Here is a 17693-nt window from a genome sequence, read left to right as displayed (position 1 = left end):
AAGTGGGGCAGAGTTCAAAGGCCCATTTGATTGCCAGATCCCCCCACTCTATCCTCATGTCCCTTAGAGAGTCAGCCAGCCACAATTACCTGGAGGGACCCCAAAAGTCTGATGGAAGCAAACCTCGGCAAGCCTCTTTCCTCCTGCCAGCTTCCCTAGACCCATTCCCTTGCCACAGAGGGATCTGAGATTAGTTCTTTCAGTGTGAGAAAGCACTTTGAGCAGCAAGATCGATGTTTCTAATACAAGTAAATGAAAGGTACACTCTGTAGATTAAAATTCTGAGGTCCTCAGAAACTTAGAGATTAGGGTTATTTTCTGTCACAACTAGATTTAGATGTACAAATGTGCTGACAAAATTTCCCGCTTTGTTGAACGTGGTCCTTGGCACTCGCAAGGTCCCTGCAAGCCCAAGAGGACCTTTCAAAATGTCTTGAGGGCAAACTGCTCAGCATGAGTTTTTGGGCCAATCCTTCGGCAGTAGCTAAATTGATGAGTGGGGTGTAAGGAGGGCAGTCAGGGCTGGAGCAGAAATAACTGGCCTCATTTGTTTTATTACTCCCTCCCTAAAGATAGAAGCCTTCCCACTTTGAGCTGCCCCAGAGGCCCTGCTAGGCTGCAGGCCCAGCCCTGAGCACATAGAACGTTGTGTCTGCCTCTTCTGCGTTCTCCACCCTCCACCCACCTCCTCCCCAGTGTAGTTTTTTGAACACAATAGACAGGCATCAATAGTTCACCCAAAGCTATCAGAACGTGGGCCACAGCAGTCCCAGCCAGGTGTTTATTGGATCACTCTCCACTGAAGATCATTTTCACAAGCATGGCAGCAATTCCCATAATCGGGAAAGCTTGGGAAATGGATTCGATACAAGCACATTCATTTGGAATAATGAAGATAAAGGAGTCAGGGGATCGGTAGAGGCTGGGCAAGGGTCACGGCAGCTTCAGCCACCTCAACTCCACGACGGGGTGGGAGAGACGCGGGGGGGCAGTGTGCAAAGATAACCGCTCAACCGACAGTGGCTACCTTGGATGAGTGGGACAAGAAAAAAAGATGCAGTTTCCACCCAGAAGGACCACACAAGCTGCTCAAGTAGGCACCTGAACAAAAAAGGGCTAAAGGAAAAGCTGTTTGGTGCCTTGGAAGCAATGGATCTGGGAATGCGTTTTCCTTGGAAGAAAACAGCTGGTCATTGGTCCTGCCTGTGTTGAGTGGTGATTGCCTTTAAGAGAAGTACGATGACAAATGGCATGGAGGTCACCTATCCTTTATGGGGAGAAAATAGTCATAGCCTTTCAATGAAGGCTGACTCTGCAAGGCAAACACCCTAGTTGTACAGTGATCAACTTAACTGTGGGGCTTCAGACATATCCGCTAGCTCCAAAATAGACAATTCCACATTGAAAACTGTTTGCACTGAAGTTCGTATTCTATTGCACAATTATGTCTCGTAAGTAGCATCTGGAGCTTTTGAGAATTAAGTTTAATCCATTTGCAGCACACCTTAAAATTCATACAAAGAACAAAGCCTATGAGTCATGTCCCCGGATGCCGGATTTGAGGAAAGGAAGCCTTTCCACGTGAATATTATCCTGCACGGAAAGCTAGCTGCACTTGAGCCACTGAGTTAAGAGCTGAAGTACTCAGGAGTCCTCTGTAAGTGGAGCTGTGCTGACATGTCCATGTGGTAAGCAAGCAGAGCTATGTGAAGCGATACTTCCTGAAGCCAGCTCCTGACCCCTTGTCTTCTGTGCATACAGCTGGGCCTCAGGATGGCCAATGGAGACAAAAGCCCTTTAGGAATGATAATGGGTTACTAGTCATTGAATGTGTTCAATGTTCCAGGAAATGTGCAGCTTGTCCTCCCAGCCACATGAGCCCATCTTCTGCTTCTTAGTAGTGCTGATGTCCCACTGACCTTAGGGAGGTCACTGCCCAGTCTTTCTCAGTCACATCATCTGTAGAGTAATTTCCACACACTCTTCACTTCTCCACCACGGGAAGCCTGAGTCAGCACACGGAGCTCGGCTGTCTCTCTGAAAGTGCCTTCATATCCACTGCCCTTCTCGCGCAGCCCAAGGTCAGCAGCCAGGAGCAGCCCAGTGGGGAAAGTGAAAAGATAGCAGCAAAGGCCCAATATCCCCCTGCCCTGGGGGAGCGTCACTCCCAAGCACAAAGCTCAGAGCCAACTCTTGTTTTTTGCCTTTTGAACTGAGCCTCAGAAGAGAGCTTCCCTGCACCCAGTACAGTTAGAGACACAGACACAGCATCCTCGAGGAAGCTCACGGTGTCCCAGATTGTGAAGAAATCCCGCCCCATCTGCAGTCATGGCACATCTCTTCTTCCTTTCACAACGCAAGCTTGGAAAGCTGTAAGGGAAGAGCTTACTGCACACAACAGACATTTAGTGACTACTTGCCCAATGAACTAATGAAGGTCTAATGAATTAATGATGGATGGGTGGCTGGATGGTGATTGTGAACAGGAGCTCTGGTTCCATGTCTTAAAAACTGTCGGACCTTGGAAAACTAAACTCTCTAGGATTTTGTTTCTCCACCTAAAATGGCGATAAAAAAAGTTCCTACCTCATTAGATTGTTGTGTTGATAAAAGTAGATAATTTGGACAAATCGATTAACACTTGGCCAGCTATTTTTATTGGACTATTGAGTACAAGCCAACTTACTATAAAGAAAACCTTGAATGATTTTAAATAACAAAAAAGCAAGACATTTACAGAATTCAGTACTTTGAATTAGTAGTACATTGTTGGCTGCACACCCCCAAACTTATCATGAAACACGAGGAGGTCGTGAGGAGGTGTTTGAGCACACCACCTACACCACACGTAACAGATGCCCGGTGACAATCTGTAGATGAACAGAAGGAAGGAACTGAATAGGTGAAAGAATGTATAGACAGACGAAAAAATGAAAAGGAATGAGAGATTGTCTAATTCACTGAATCTCAACCATGGATGATTTTGTCCCCCCAACCACGGATGACAATATCTGGAGACATTTTTGGTTGTCATAATTGGAAGGTGCTACTGGCTTCTAGTGGGTAGAGGTCAGGGATGCTGCCAAACATCCAACACAGCACAGGACAGCCCCACAAGGAATAATCCAGACCAAAATGTGAACAGCACAGAGCTTGAGAAACCCTAGTCTCGTTCATTGGCTTTAAAACTATGCTCCTCCACAGAATGTGTGTATGTCCGTGTGTGTGTGTGTGTGTGTGTGTGTGTGTGTGTGTGTGTGTATGTCTGTTTTGGAATAGGTCTGTCTGCCTAAAATTAAGCTTGATCTAAGGACTACTTTATATGTGTATTATTCTGTCCTTGAGGGATTTCCAGTCATCTCAATGCAAGAAACATCATGTAATATGCATTGAGTCAAGCTGAAATTCCCCATCAAGCCATATTTCTGAAAAAATTACAAGAGTTGCTTGGCTCCAATGTAAGGAAACCACAATATCAGAATTTCAAATTGTTAAAGGGCCTTTTGACTTAGGAAAGTAGGAAATCACATTATTAAAAGATCATTTGTCCATGGTGTATTTCCACACGGACTAGTTTAATAATAAAGGGATTTCAGTTTTGTGAACATCCTCTTTAGCAATTTGGAGGTTTGCAAATAAGCCAACTAAAAGGTGTCAACAATTTATTGTTTACTGGTCTCTACAGCCACACAGCATTCTGGGAATGTGTCTGTGGGTTAAATTTTAATCTGTGGATTAGAAAATTTTAATAACTAGCATGGAAATGCATCTGAGCAAAAACCTACATTACAGAGTCATGGAACTGCTGATTCAGTCTATTAGCTGAGGTGTAGAATGCACTAACTGAAGTTCATCTCCACTTGAATCCCTGTGGTAGGATCCCGCCCCACCAGCACGTGACTTCCGCTTCCTTCCTGTCCTGGCAAACAGCAACCCAGTCCTCCAGCCCGGAAGTCTTCAGGTCCCTGCACCTCCCCATCTGAAGTCCACCCACTTTCACTCTTGTACTCTTTCCTAGTGATCTTATTGTTTACATATATATTTTTTAATTTATATGCAGTAAAATGTGTGAATTTTCAGTGTGCATTCTGATGAGTTATAACAAATGTATACTCTCTTGTTACCATCACTCAAATCAAGATACAGACTATTTCCATAACCCCAGAAATGCCCTTCTAGGCCCTTTCCAGTCACGCCCCACTCCCTTCATCCACAGGCAAGTGCTGTTTGGATTCTAGCACCATAAATTGGTTTTGCCTGAAGTGGAATCTCACATAAATGGACTCATGCATCCATCCTCCGCGGGACCTGATTTTTGGCCCAAGATCTATGCCTGCAAGATTCAGACATGTCGCTGCATATTTCAGTGCCTCTTTCCTTTTTATTTTTTAGTGGTTTTCCCCAGTAGTGGACTGGGAACCATTATGAATAACATTGCTATAAACATTCTTGTACAAGAGTTTTTCTCTTTAACACATGCTTGCATTGCTCTTGTGCATTTACCTGTGTGAAAAGGAATAAAGGAAACCTAATTCAAAGCACAGTCAGGAAGCAATGAAGGGCGGGTTGTCGCTCACGGATACTCGCAGGTTATGTGAAGTGCCCCAGAAGGGAGAAGGAAAAGTCTCTCCTTGTCCCCCAACAACCCAGTGAGAAGCCCCCACAACCTCAACTCTCACTTTCCTCCCATGAACTCTATTCACAACCACGGCTCCCAGCCGCCTCCTCCCCTCTGTGAAGGCAAGCCCCTCCCCTTCGCTCTCCAGACTTGTCTGCGGCTCGCCACAGTTTTCACGTCCCAAATGACAATTCTTCTGCTATTCCTGAACCAACCCATGTTTGCAGGTTAAATAACCAACCGTTTTATTTTGAAGGTTGGCACCTAGGAGTCAACTTGCAGGGTCACAGAGCAGTGCATCTGATCCCGACCCGGCACACGGATCCTCCAGCCTGACTCGATTTTCAGTTCCTCAGAGGGGCCAGCTCTCACCCTGAGGCTCCACATACTTCGCCAGCATAATTCCTGCCCTTCCTTCAGGTCCTGACGTACGTGTTATATAATCAAGCTGCCTTCCCAACACTGGCCTCACACATACTGAGTGTTCCGTTAACACCTGTTGGACTGATGGGTGGACTAACACACGGGAAATGAAGTGTCTTGGAAATACATCAGCTAGTCCAGTGGCTTCCAAACTGTCCTCTGCGGGAGCCTTATAGCCCCTCCATCAGCTCAGACCGTTGGGGTCAAAGGTGAGGCCAAAGGGCCTGGCACCAGGGCCCCTCACCCTGGTTCAACTCAATCATCTTTATTTTAATCTGACATCAGATTTCATTCTAAGACAATATACTTTAAAAAAAAAACTTGAAAAACCACTGATCCAGTCCTGGGCTTCCAAATATCCTTGAAAGATAATTAAGGTTTAAATCTAATCAGCTGCATGTGGTGAATGGCACTAATCACTAGGCAAATGCAAATCAAAACCACACCAAGATGCCACCTCATGACTCTTAGGATGTCTATTATCAAAAAGACAACAGCAAGTGCAGACAAGGATATGGAGAAAAAGGCACCCTTGTACACTGCTGGTGGGAATGTAAACTGATAGAGCCATCGTGGAAAACAGTGTGGAGATTCCTCATGAAATTAAAACTAGAACCACCATACTAGCCAGCAATCCTACTTCTGGGCATACACACAAAGGAAACAAAATCACTATCTCATGTTCACTGCAGCACTATTCACAATGGCCAAGGAATGGAAACGACTGCAGCGTCCACCAGTGGATGAATGGATAAAGACAGTGTGGTACAGAAGTTAACCCTTGTCCACAGGGGATACATTCTAACACCCCCACAGAGAGCACTGAAGCCTGTGTCTGCTGTGTACTTTTATACTATATACCTATGATAAAGTTTACTTTATAAATAAAGTGATTAACAATGACTAATAAAATAGAACAATTATAATAACAACATACTATAATAAAAGTTATATAAATATGGTCTCTCTCAAAATATCTTACTGTACTGTACTCACCCTTCTTGTGACGATGTGAGATGCAAAGTGCCCACGTGACAAGAGGAAATGAGGTGAATGACAGCAGCCACTGTGACACAGAGCTGGGCTGCTAATGACCTGAGGATATGCAGGAGGAGGTTCATCGGCTTCTGGGCCACAGCACGCTGAGGGTAACTGAAACCAAGAAAAATACAACCGTGGATGAGGGGGGACTGCTGTGTGTGTGTGTGTGTGTGTGTGTGTGTGTGTGTGTGTGTGTGTGCGTGTATGAAGGAATACTACCCAGCCTTTAAAAAGAAGGAAATCCTATCATTGATGTCAACATGGATAAACCTGGAGGCTACTATACTAAGTGAACTAAACCAAACAGGAAAATGTGCATGGTGTCACTTATATGTGGAATCTTAAAAAAAAAAAAAAAAAAAAAAGCCAAACTCATAGAATGGAGAGTAGAAAAATGGTTGCCAGAAGTTGGGGCTGGAGGTGGGAGAAATAGGGAGAAGTAGGTAAAAGGGTACAAACTTCCAGATAAATAAGGTCTGAGAATCTAATATACAACCTGGTGACTAGATTTGATTAAGACTGTATTGTATACTTGAAATTTGCTAAGAGAGTAGGACTTAAATGTTCTCACCAAGAAAAAAAGTAAATTTGAATGTGTTAATTAATTCAGTAGGGGGAATCTTTTCCCAGTGTAAACATGTAACAAATCAGCACATTGTATACCTTAAATGTCTTGTAATTTTGTCAATTATACCTAAATAAAGCTGGAAAAAAAATAAAGTACTATTTTAAGAAAATTCCCCACTAGAAGAAAAAAAAGGTTCAGTTTCATCACTAAGCACCATCTCTTTCCTTCTTTCCCCTCTACCATCCTCATAATTGGGCAAAGCTCCTCCTCTCACAGTTGGGAAAGGTTTACAGCCATTACAAGCCCTAGGTCTTTACGTAAACGTACACAAAGCAGGAAGCAACAACAGGAAGTCTATGTTCAGTCTTCTCTCTTATCAGGGAGGAACAGAATTTTAGAAAGCTCCAGATTTCCTCAAAACTCCTGCTGACCAACCCTGAGGCATATGCTCACCCCTGAAAGCAAAGGATGCTGGGAATGCTGGCATCAGCATTTTCAGCTACATGGGTTGGAAAGTGCAGAGAAATGGCTGTTGTGGAGGAAGCTAACAGTGTCAGCCAGGGTTGTTTGGAGCAGTTACTTAAAATTTTATAATTAGCTGTGTACATCTTTCATATAGTTTTTCTGTTTAATCCCTTAAAATAAACTCAAAATTCCTTTAACAATAAAACTTGTAACCTAAACTTATTTGTAGGCATTAAGTTATAAGACTATCACCAGTTCAACAAGTCCTGGCCAGTAGTTTATGCTTACTAAACAAATGCTTTTTTCACAAATTAATGCAAAGTAACAACTGAACATGACAATGGAGTGTTTGAAACCCATTCAGAGAAAGTGCCCCATGCTTGAGGACTAGTAACTCACCAGCATCCATGACGCATGAACTGCAGATCACAGACATTAACCATCATTGCAAGCTTATTAACCTGCTTTGCGATACAGTCTGTACCTAAAATATAACCACACCCAGAAATGGGTCAGCTAACATGTGCCGAATGCTTAACATGTGCTGAGGTGGGCTAAAGGATCCACACACATTCTGGCATCTAATTCTCACCATGGCCTCCCAAGAAAGGACTACCTCATCCTCACTTCCCAAACTACAAAGCACAGGCCCAGACAGTTACTTGCCCAAAGTTGTTAGCAAGCAAACCACTGAAAACAAGATTCCCGTCCACTCTGCTACAAATATTAGCTGCCAAATGGCAGTGTTTAACTGTCATTCATTGTGCCCTTCGAAGTGTAATTCTGTATTTATTTGGTTACTACATGAAGGCTGGTTCAAAACAACCCATGGGCTCGGGAGCCAGGATCCTTTGGTGAGGGGCTTGTTGCTCACCATCTGCCCGACACAGAACAAGTGTCCAGTGAGACGTGTTATTCCCAAATGAATCAGCGAAGGTCTTTAAATGTGTTTGGTGTTGGTGCTGAGAGTGTCAGAAGGAGATGTGTCAGCTCAGAGTCTGAATTAGTCGGTCCATTAATTTGCTTTAAAAAGACAAACTATGACCGGTAAAAGTCTATTTAGTTTCCAAACAAGTCCGCTAAGGGGCATCACATCTAATGAGCTTAAGAATTTGGAAGATTGAAAAGTGTTTGAGACAGTATGATCAAAACAGCTTCCAAGTGAAGACCCCACATCCCAGATGCTGCCCTCAAGCATGAGGGGGAGTCAACAGGAAGATAGAGTGAACACCCTCCACCCTGCAGATGGAGGTGTCTGGGCAACCAAGTCTTCCTCAGGAAGATGGAAGTAAGCAGGGTCTGTGTGTGTTCCCATGGATGCTCAACCAACCATGTCCACATTTTGTTCTCACATCACTTCCCAACATTCAAATGAACTAAAAATATTAATATATTGCACTACATCATTTGAAGATTGGACTGTGGGTGTATTACTATGTCATTTGTAGGATTAGGGGCTAATGCATGGAGGGAAGAGAGGGAAGGAAAAGCATCTTAAAGACTCCTTTTTGCTTAAAACCCTCCATTGTACCTGGTTTCAAAGCTTCTCTTGGCCTTACCAAATGTTCCCAGGTGAAGTTGAACAGGTTTTTAAAAAGTGACTTTGGGATTCCAGCTCAGCATTTGAATGCAAAATGGAATTGAACACAGGGTGGCTCTAAGCTGCCTCCGAGTTTCTAAGGACCAAGCTGCTGTTTGCTAGGGCAATTTTCATTTGACCTCCACAGGACAGTAGCATAGGTAAGATGTTTCTTGAGGCCCCAGGAGCCCTCACATCACGCCTGGAAGCATTTCTGGATTTCAGTGCACCTCAGTAGTCATGTGTGCTGCATTTCACTGGCAATTTCTGATGTAAAAGTTAAAATGAGATTTCTTGTTAATTTTTTTCCACCTCTTATGTTTACAAGAAGGGAGGGATGGTTCACTGATAATTATGTCAGGAGGGCTCCCAGAAGGCACCGGAACATTCTGGCAGCCTTGAAGGGTACTCCTTAGAATATTTAAAATGTAAAAAACAGTGATGTTGTGTGTCTGACAATCAATATCAAATTCAAAATGTTTATGTCATTTGAAAAAGGACAGAGACCAGTGCATACTTGACTTGGTAACATTTATTCAATTTTCTTTGAAATTAGAAGAATCAGAAGAAGCACATATCAATCAAACACAGCCACAGGAATGTCCTGGATATAAATAAAGATGCACTATGAGAAATACTCACTACTGAAGGGACCAGTACTTTCTTATGCTTACTACCTCTTAGCAACAGAGAGCTCCAACGTAAACTTAATTTACTCACAATATAAAAACTCTGACTTTCTAAAGGAACTATAGATTCAGTTTGATCATAATTTGCCTCACTAGGCCCTTTCACCACGTATGTTTTCCAGGCCTAGCTTGACGGCTGTTACAAAAATGACAGAAACAAACTCAAAAGAATGTTCCCACGAAGTTCATCAGAACAGAGCAGAAAGAAGTTCCTTACCCATGCACAGAATAAAGGCTAATTTCACTCGGGTTAGGAATAATAAATGCAACTAGTTTCTTTTTCACAAAACATGTCAGGCTTCTTTTTAAGTAACGGATATACTGTATTATGCATCATACTCTACGTGTTTCCTACCTCTACTCAGAAAGCCGGCACTCACACATCAAACAGGAACTTCTCCTCGATGAGACTTATTCTGCAATGACCACAGAAACTATCTGGGTTTCATGACAGTGTCTACCATGAAAAGCGCACACACGAGGCGAAGAGCACAGTTCAGAGCGCTGAAAGTACATTAAAACGTTGTCTATGGGTTTCACAAATTCTGTTTTTAAAATACTTTTTTCAAACTAAAAGCTGCAGAAAATTAGTTCTTAAATATTCTACCGAAAACTCTTGAGCAGCTAACATTTTTAATTTCTTAAGCTTTTTATTTTCTTAAAAATATTTAAATGAGTGTAGTATCCCATCTTTTTGAAAAATAATCCAAAAAAAAAAAAAAGATTACAAATCTTTTGTTTTAATCAGTGTGACCAAAGGTTTGTCGTCGGGGCTGTAATCCTCATAGGCGATGGGGGTCACATCATACATCGCAGGCCGAGATTTCTTTCCAAACCTGAAATCACAGGGAAAGAGGACTCCGGTTAGATAAATACTGGATCTTAAGTCCTGTTAAAGGCAAATGATGAGAATAACTTACATTCAAGAATCAAGCAGAACTATAAAAATTTTATGTTCTCTAGCGAGGACATAAATTTAAGATATCCTGGGAGAAATACGAATGAGTATAAATATTAGTCTTCAATGCAGGAGGCAAAAAATGGATTTTGCAAAACGTGGAGTCCAAATTAATGCTGAAGCTTCTAGGTTAAATCTTGGCAAAGCAGTCAGGGGTGACAGCTCTACAATAGGTTTCAAGAAAATGTGTATTGATTTGTCTTTTTCTTCTGTGACCCGTAACCATTTGGCAAGGCAAGTTTATTTACATCCACGGTAGTGCCTGGAATACAGAGTGGCAGGGTGGTCTTCCCTGGACTGTGGACAGCCAGCCTCTCCCGTGGGACTTGCAGAAGAGCTGTGACGGCTCAGAGGCCATGTGAGGTCCCGGCACACAGAGACGGGCAGAGGGAAGAACGGACTGCAAGTAAGGAGGTGTCTGTCCACAAACTGTGCTGACACCCACCGTCCAGCCCCCTCCACCTATTACTCCCACATACAAAAAAGCCATTGTTTTTTCCCTGAACACAAAGCCACGGTCCCAACAGACTCATATACATCAAAATCCCCCTGATGTCAGGACTGACTCCCAGAAACCAAGGGTGTCAGAATCCAGTTTTAGGAATTCCTGCCAAACCAGTCTTAAGATGGCAATTATTAAAATAAGGCCAATTCAGCTTCTGGGTGGTCTCTTCCCATTCAAGACCTCACCTTCCCCAAAGTCCCTGGACTGCAGTATGGTTTAAACAATCTTCCACACTAACCCACTCCTCCTTCTCCTTTATATAGACAGCATTTTTTAACTGTTTCAAGTCCAACAGAGCTTACTGAAAAATAAATTTTTGAAGAGCCTTAACTGTTAGGAACATTGCTAGGATAGGCTCTCTGAGATATTAAGGGATTTATTTACTACGCTCACACCCCATCTCCCTCCTTTCCTAGGCCTTCCTCTGATCCCTTGGGAAATCTGACCTCTCACATACAGCAATGAGAAGTAGAATCAAGAGAGAAATGAGCAAACACTGCATTCTTCATATCATCTTTCATTTTTAAACATTCATCAATCTTAAACATTCATAGATTATTCCAATTCACCCCAAGATTTACTGGCTTTCAGGTGCACAAAGGCACAAACCATACCGCACGGGCACCAAGGCAAAATGCAGAGTCAAAGAGCTGATGCATTCTGCCACCAAGAAACCTACAGATGCTACTGCAACATTAGAAAGACTTCAGGAAAATCGTGTCTAAAATGTGAAGCCTCAGCAAAGGCCCGGGGTTGTGCATGTACACATGTGGGTCGGGTTCCAGCCCGCACCTGTGTATCGAAACTGAGTGAGGCCTGCGTGATCTGGAATTGGAAAAGGGGCAACCATGTAAAAGCCAACTGGATCTTGTCCTTTCCCCCAAGTCTGAAAATTTCAGATGCTGCTTTAAGATGCAAATATTTTGATAATAGCTAGATACATTGGTAACATGTACCACTAATAATATTGTGAAAAGCTCTCCATCCTAGAATAGTAGCTTTTGGATGATTTCCTGTGAGAACTCTGACAGAAGGGTGAGTGAATCATATTACTCATTGATATTAATTATTAATAACTGATTAGCCGATTGGTCAAGAGGAAAAATCCAAGCAACTTCATAGGCTGAATATATGTTTATTTTATTTTTATATGATTTCATAGTTGAAGAAGAATTTGTTTCCCCCAAATCTGGAGTTAAACACCTCTCTCTATATATATTTTTTTGGAATAAACACCTCTATATTATGTAGTCTATCCATAAACTATAGTTCAAAGGGCTGTAATCTTAAATTGTTGTCATGGAGCTGAATATTGACAAGGGAGGTTTGAGAATAAGTGTTTCAGATCCACAGAATATAAGAAGGCAAGGCTAAAACCACTCAAGAGCAGCCACGTACCCAGCGCACATGCTCAAAGGCGACCCACCAACGAGGAGCATGGCTTCATGGCGAGACAGCTAACTCAGCTGTGTGGACGGTGCCAATGAGGCCGACCCCAAGCTGGTACAGGTCTTACAGGGTAATGCCGGTTACAAGGTAACATGGTTAAAGGCGGACCAACAGCCCCGGCATTATCTTAGAGCTGGAATCCCTGCACCGTGACGTCACCAGCTGCGGAGAAGCCTGTGCGGATTCCTTAGATGCTACAGAGATCTATACCCAAAGGGCAGTGCCTACCATGTGGAAGTTAAAATGGTTTAAAAAACACTACAAAGTGTAACCAAATTTTCCTTGATTCTCCCACGCTTATCACCGTGGTGAGCTCACACTGAAAAAGAATCTGCATTCATACTTAAATTTGCAATACTAGTAGCTTTTTTATATTTCCTTTGTTTCTCAGAATTGGGTGGATGTTAGGAAAGAAGGTGACACCTACAGGATTCCATTTTAAGCATGAAACCGGTATAAGAGCTTGCCTGTGTAACGGCAGGAATTTGTAAAAAAGAAAAAAAAAATTGGAAGCTAGAGAAAATTATAATGTAGTCCAGGGGCTAGCAAACTACTGCCTACAAGCCAACTACAGCCTGTTGCCTATTTTTTTTAATAAAGTTTTATTGGAACACAGTTGCTCCTGTTCATAATGCCTGTGCTGCTTTCACACTAGAAAGGCAGAGCTGAGTAGTAGCAGAAACTCAAGAGGATGTATAGCCTGCCAAGTTACAGATATTTTGTAGGCCCTTGGCAAAGACTGTAAGAATCACCCACAGCCCCTCTCTCCAAAGGATCTGGCATAGTGTCTGGCCATATTAACTGCCATAGAAACAGGAACAGAAGTTTGGCACCCATAGGGTCAATGTTAATGACATCTCAAACATATTTAGTGACAAATCTTGTATACTTGATTTTACTAAAGGAACAAAAGATAGAGCTACCGGTTATAAGGCAGACCAAAGAGTGTACATCATTCTAGTCTATAGTTCCCTGAAAGTCAACAGCTAAAACAATACCACGGACAAACAAAGTCAGGTGGATCTGACCGTGAAAAAGGCCCAAACTGGGAGATGCTATTTGAGAAAAGGTGGCTGTGTCCTGCCACAGCTCTCCTGTTTTTGTCTGTGATCAGGCACTCAGAGCTGATGGGGAAGTGGGTGATCAACACCTGAGATGGGACTTCAGCTCCAGAACCTGGAATGCCCATTTGCTGGTCAGTTGCAGACTCCTTCCAGCCTGAGTGTAAACAAAGCAGCAATAGAAAATATGACTCTTAGCAAGAGAGAGGGGACTCCTTCTCAACCCAGCTCCAGCACCACGGGCTGACATCAGAATCAGCAGACACTTGTGAGGGTCACAGGTGACCCACTCAGTATGTGTCTGTGTGGCTGCCGAGCTGCAGTCATTGCGATTCAATGTCACCTACAGGCTAGCAGCAGGGGCCCAGGCTGTGAAATGGACATTAGCTACCAGACCTGAAAACTGGGGCCAGGTGAACATCAAAAGGTATAATTTTCTTCAATGCCTTTCAAGGATTTCTGGGAAAAGGGGGCAAAAAGGGCCAACCAGCCAGGACCCCTAGAGAGCCGTACTGTAGAACCACAGGTCAGAGCTGAATAAATGTTTAGAAGGGAATGTTTCCAGATATTTGGGAAAGTATTGTATTAACTTCAGTGGTTTTATCTGCAGTCACTGGGGCATGTAGGAGCTTGTTGGTTAGGAATTCTGCAGTAAATATTTTTGATAAAAATCAGTACCAAATCAAGAACAGGTTTGTAAGTACTTTGAAGTTCATTCTTCCCTTCCAAGTGTATTCAGTTAAAAATCTTCCAACTGGGCTATATGAGCAGGAAGCTCAAAAGAATCTATCTTAAACTATTCTGGGGCTGAAATAAAATACTCTTCCTCTTGAATGCAAAAAGATCTTAGCCAGAGATTCCTCTAGAGCTGGAGGGGATCTGATTCCTAGGATCTCCCAATATATCCCAGTATAGAACCACAGATTCTGCTCCCTCCTGCTGACTCAGCCCCTCCAGGAATGGAGAGCAGAAAGAGGACTCCGGAGCAACAAAGGCACTTATGTATTCTCTCCTTTTTACATCCTCTACCTCCCACCCAATGAGCTCAGAGTGCTGCGAATGCCCCTGCTGGCTGGCTCCGCCCACTAAGCCAGTGCCCTGGGGTGAGTCTGCTCTCAGGGAAATCGACATCCTAGGCCAACCCTTCATCAAGACTGTCCACTCGTTTCAGACCTCAAATGTTAGTAAGGTCCACTATGGGCCAGGACCCGCTGGAGATACTGAAGTAAAAGCCACTGACTTTTATGTGCAGGCTCGTGGAGAAGTCAAATAAACAACTAAGGTGAGACTTTCAGGGGCTTCCCGGAAGCTGTGTTGCCAGGTTGACCCTTAAAGGAAGGAATCAATCATGAGCAGCTGTGTATGGCCTGACTTAGAAGAGAAAACTCTTTTCTCTCATGGTTACAGAGGCAAAGGCTAGTGCAGTTCCCACAGAGAAGTCCCCCTTGCCCCCCCCTAGGCCCTGGGGCAGATGCTCTGTGACTCCCAGCTTCCCTCTTTCCCTGGCTCCTATCCCTGGAAGCTCGGTCTGGCTTTCGCTTCTGTTGGAGTGGCAAGATCACTAGAAGGTCTGAATCTCAAGTTTGGGGTTTCCTTTTGAAGAAAGCAAACTTTCTGAACCTCTTAGCTTCTATGCCATTTGGATCTGCTTGCGTCTTGATCGATACCAACATTCAACATCCCAGCAAACACTACACAGCAAAGGGTCTTCTTGAGGCCTAGTCCTGAGGCGCTGAGCTCAGCCACCTTCTACCACAGTACCGACTTTCTGAATTATGTTTCAGATTGTTCTATCAATTTTAAAAAGATAGCTTGCTTTAACAAGAAATACCACTATTATTTTTGTAGTAAGTATTCTTTGAAAAACAACAAAATGTTAGAGTTACTGTTCTTTTAGTATTATAATAGATTTGCATAAGTAATTATGGTGTTACCTGTTTTTGCAAGTCTTTAATATTTGTAATTTAATTTGATTGCCCTGACTCTGTAAGGAGATGGAGTTATCCCTTTTTACAGTTGAGGGAACTTATTTGTGGAAGGTTAAATGATCTAAATTCCAGAGCCAGGTAAATGCAGTAGTTGGGACTCAATGTTGTACCTCAGACATCTAAACTCATACTCATTCTCTGCTACCACACCAACTCCTTGCCTCTCCAGGAGTCTTTCCTCCATAAAAAAAACATACTGTTTTATGTAATATGAACCCTAACAGCAGAGTGATAGCTGTCTGTCATTCTTTAAGCAAGCCCTTAAATCAAATGGAATAATTTATATCCATGCTGACTGTTTAAAGAACAACAGAGCTAAAGACATTCACAGAAGAAATCATCAAAGAGTACTGTGAACACAGTGACTAAGAATCAGATACTTATAGCACAAATACAAATTAAATGAATAAATGTAGTCAATGAAAACAGAAAGCTAGCAGCAAATTTAAAAAGGTTTGCTCATAAAGCAGCCTAATTATTTGTCCCCTTGATACTACCTTGAACCTATGCTTTCTAAGAAATCCTGTTTGTGGAGGCAATGTCCTGTTTATAATACAGCCCTGGTACCAGGAGTGCTCCGGTGGAAGCACCCCCCCCCTCCTCCCCAGCCTCGAGCAGCCCACCTGGCATGCCGGATGGACGCGATCGCGTTGCTGAACTCGCTGTCGATGCTGCGGCAGTTGTAGAACTCCTCATAGGCCGGCCTGGAGGAGCCCTGGTACTCGATGCGGCTGATGCGGCAAATCCCCACAATGAGGATGATCAGCATGAGGATGAAGGCGACACACAGGGCTCCGATGATGATGTACAGGGAGTGCCGAGGCATGCTGGTGAGACTCTCTGCCATGTGCCCGGACTTCCACCGCAGGTCTGAAGGCAACAGCAAGCATGAGGCTGGACGTGAGCTGTGGCCTTTAGAAGGGAAAGGTCTTTCCTGTCCTTACATCAGTAACTTAAAATAGAAGGGCCGTCCAAACGAGGAAGAATTATTTTCTATGTATAATCTAGATCAAGGGCTAATATCAAGGGCTTTTATATATAAAGACCTCTTACAAATTACTAAGAAAAACCATAAACAATAGAAAAATGGGCAAATGACATAAAAAAGGAACTCACTGCAGAAATACAGGTAGAAAATTGTTTAGTTTCCTAATTATTTTTAAATGCAATTCCTCTATCAGTTCCCAGATATTACTTTCAAATTTTGATAACTACAGTTGACAATTATTGTAGGGAAATGTGTCAGGACTAAATGATATACCCTTTGTCCCAGAAATTCTAATCTTTTGAATTTATGCTGAGGAAATGGTCCTATAAAGGCATAAAACCCTATGTACAATTTCATCTCAGAACCACAATTTTAAATGTTAAATATCAACGATTACACATTTAGAAAAAGGCAGCCATGTGCTCACTGCTCAAAGTTAATAAATGTTCATATTTGACCACTTTTGCTTTAGATTTTTTTCAGGTCTTTTTTAAAGGAATAAAATGTTCCAGATATAACTAGAGCCCCCACCACACCCCCATATTCTCTCTCCACCCCACCAGGAGACAACACAATTTATAAAAGTGAAAAAATGGGAAACAACCTACATAGTCAACTCTTAGTAACATGGAGAGATGTTCATCAAATAGCAAAAGAATAAAAGAAGGTTACCAAACAGGACCCAGTTGTACCATTCAATCATGTGTGAGCTTAAAGTATCTGTCAACATGCCAAAAAGCTCAGGATACAATGATAGTAATGATGAACATTTGCTGTCTTCTCACTGTGCTAAGCTTTCATTTAATCATTTCTACCAACAGAAGACATATTATTCTCTCTCTCCACTGTCCAGGAAACTGACATCACCTGCTGGGTGAGGGCAAGCCTCGGTCCAAGCTCTTAGCCTCTGCTTCACACAGCAACGTGCAAATAAATGCGATCTCTGGAAGGCACGATTACAAGTGCTTTTTATTTCCTTCCTCACACTTGTTGGTCTTTTCCAGAATTTTTCAAAAGAATAATGTATTTCTTTCACAATAATTTAAAAATAAGAAATAAGTTATTTGAAGAAAACATCCATGGGATTACCTTCCAACATAACTAGTAGAAAAAGTGTGGGCCTTGGGATCACACCAACCTTGCTTTCAATCCTGGCTGCAACATTTACTTCATCTCCCTGAGCCTCATTTTCTTCATTTATTAGAAGAAAAAAGCAACGTATTCCCCATGGGCTTGCTGGGAGTATAAATTAGAAAACACATAAGAAAAATAAGGAAGTCCATGACTGGGCGTGTGGTGGGTGGTCCCTGGGGAGGAGCAGCGGTGGGGGTAGAGGAGGGAGGGCTAAAGAGGAAGAGGAT

At 42.8% G+C, this 17693-nt stretch overlaps 1 protein-coding gene across 1 annotated transcript in view; it reads right to left on the bottom strand.

Annotated features, from left to right (window-relative positions):
- Nucleotides 1–9208: 9208 nt before the first annotated feature.
- Nucleotides 9209–17693, bottom strand: part of DNER (delta/notch like EGF repeat containing) — a 285543-nt gene continuing 277058 nt past the window's right edge. Inside the window, exons 12-13 of the mRNA XM_036913020.2 lie at nt 15968–16214; nt 9209–10219 (exon numbers count right to left, since the gene is read on the bottom strand). Of these exons, the coding sequence (XP_036768915.2) occupies nt 10108–10219; nt 15968–16214 (359 nt within the window). The 3' untranslated portion in view covers nt 9209–10107. The remainder of the gene's footprint in view (nt 10220–15967; nt 16215–17693) is intronic.

This window comes from Manis pentadactyla, chromosome 6, assembly GCF_030020395.1.
Source record: "Manis pentadactyla isolate mManPen7 chromosome 6, mManPen7.hap1, whole genome shotgun sequence".
In the NCBI taxonomy this organism is placed as follows: Eukaryota; Metazoa; Chordata; class Mammalia; order Pholidota; family Manidae; genus Manis; species Manis pentadactyla.
Note: the sequence above shows the minus strand (reverse complement) of the source record. Positions and strands in the feature narration are given on the sequence as shown.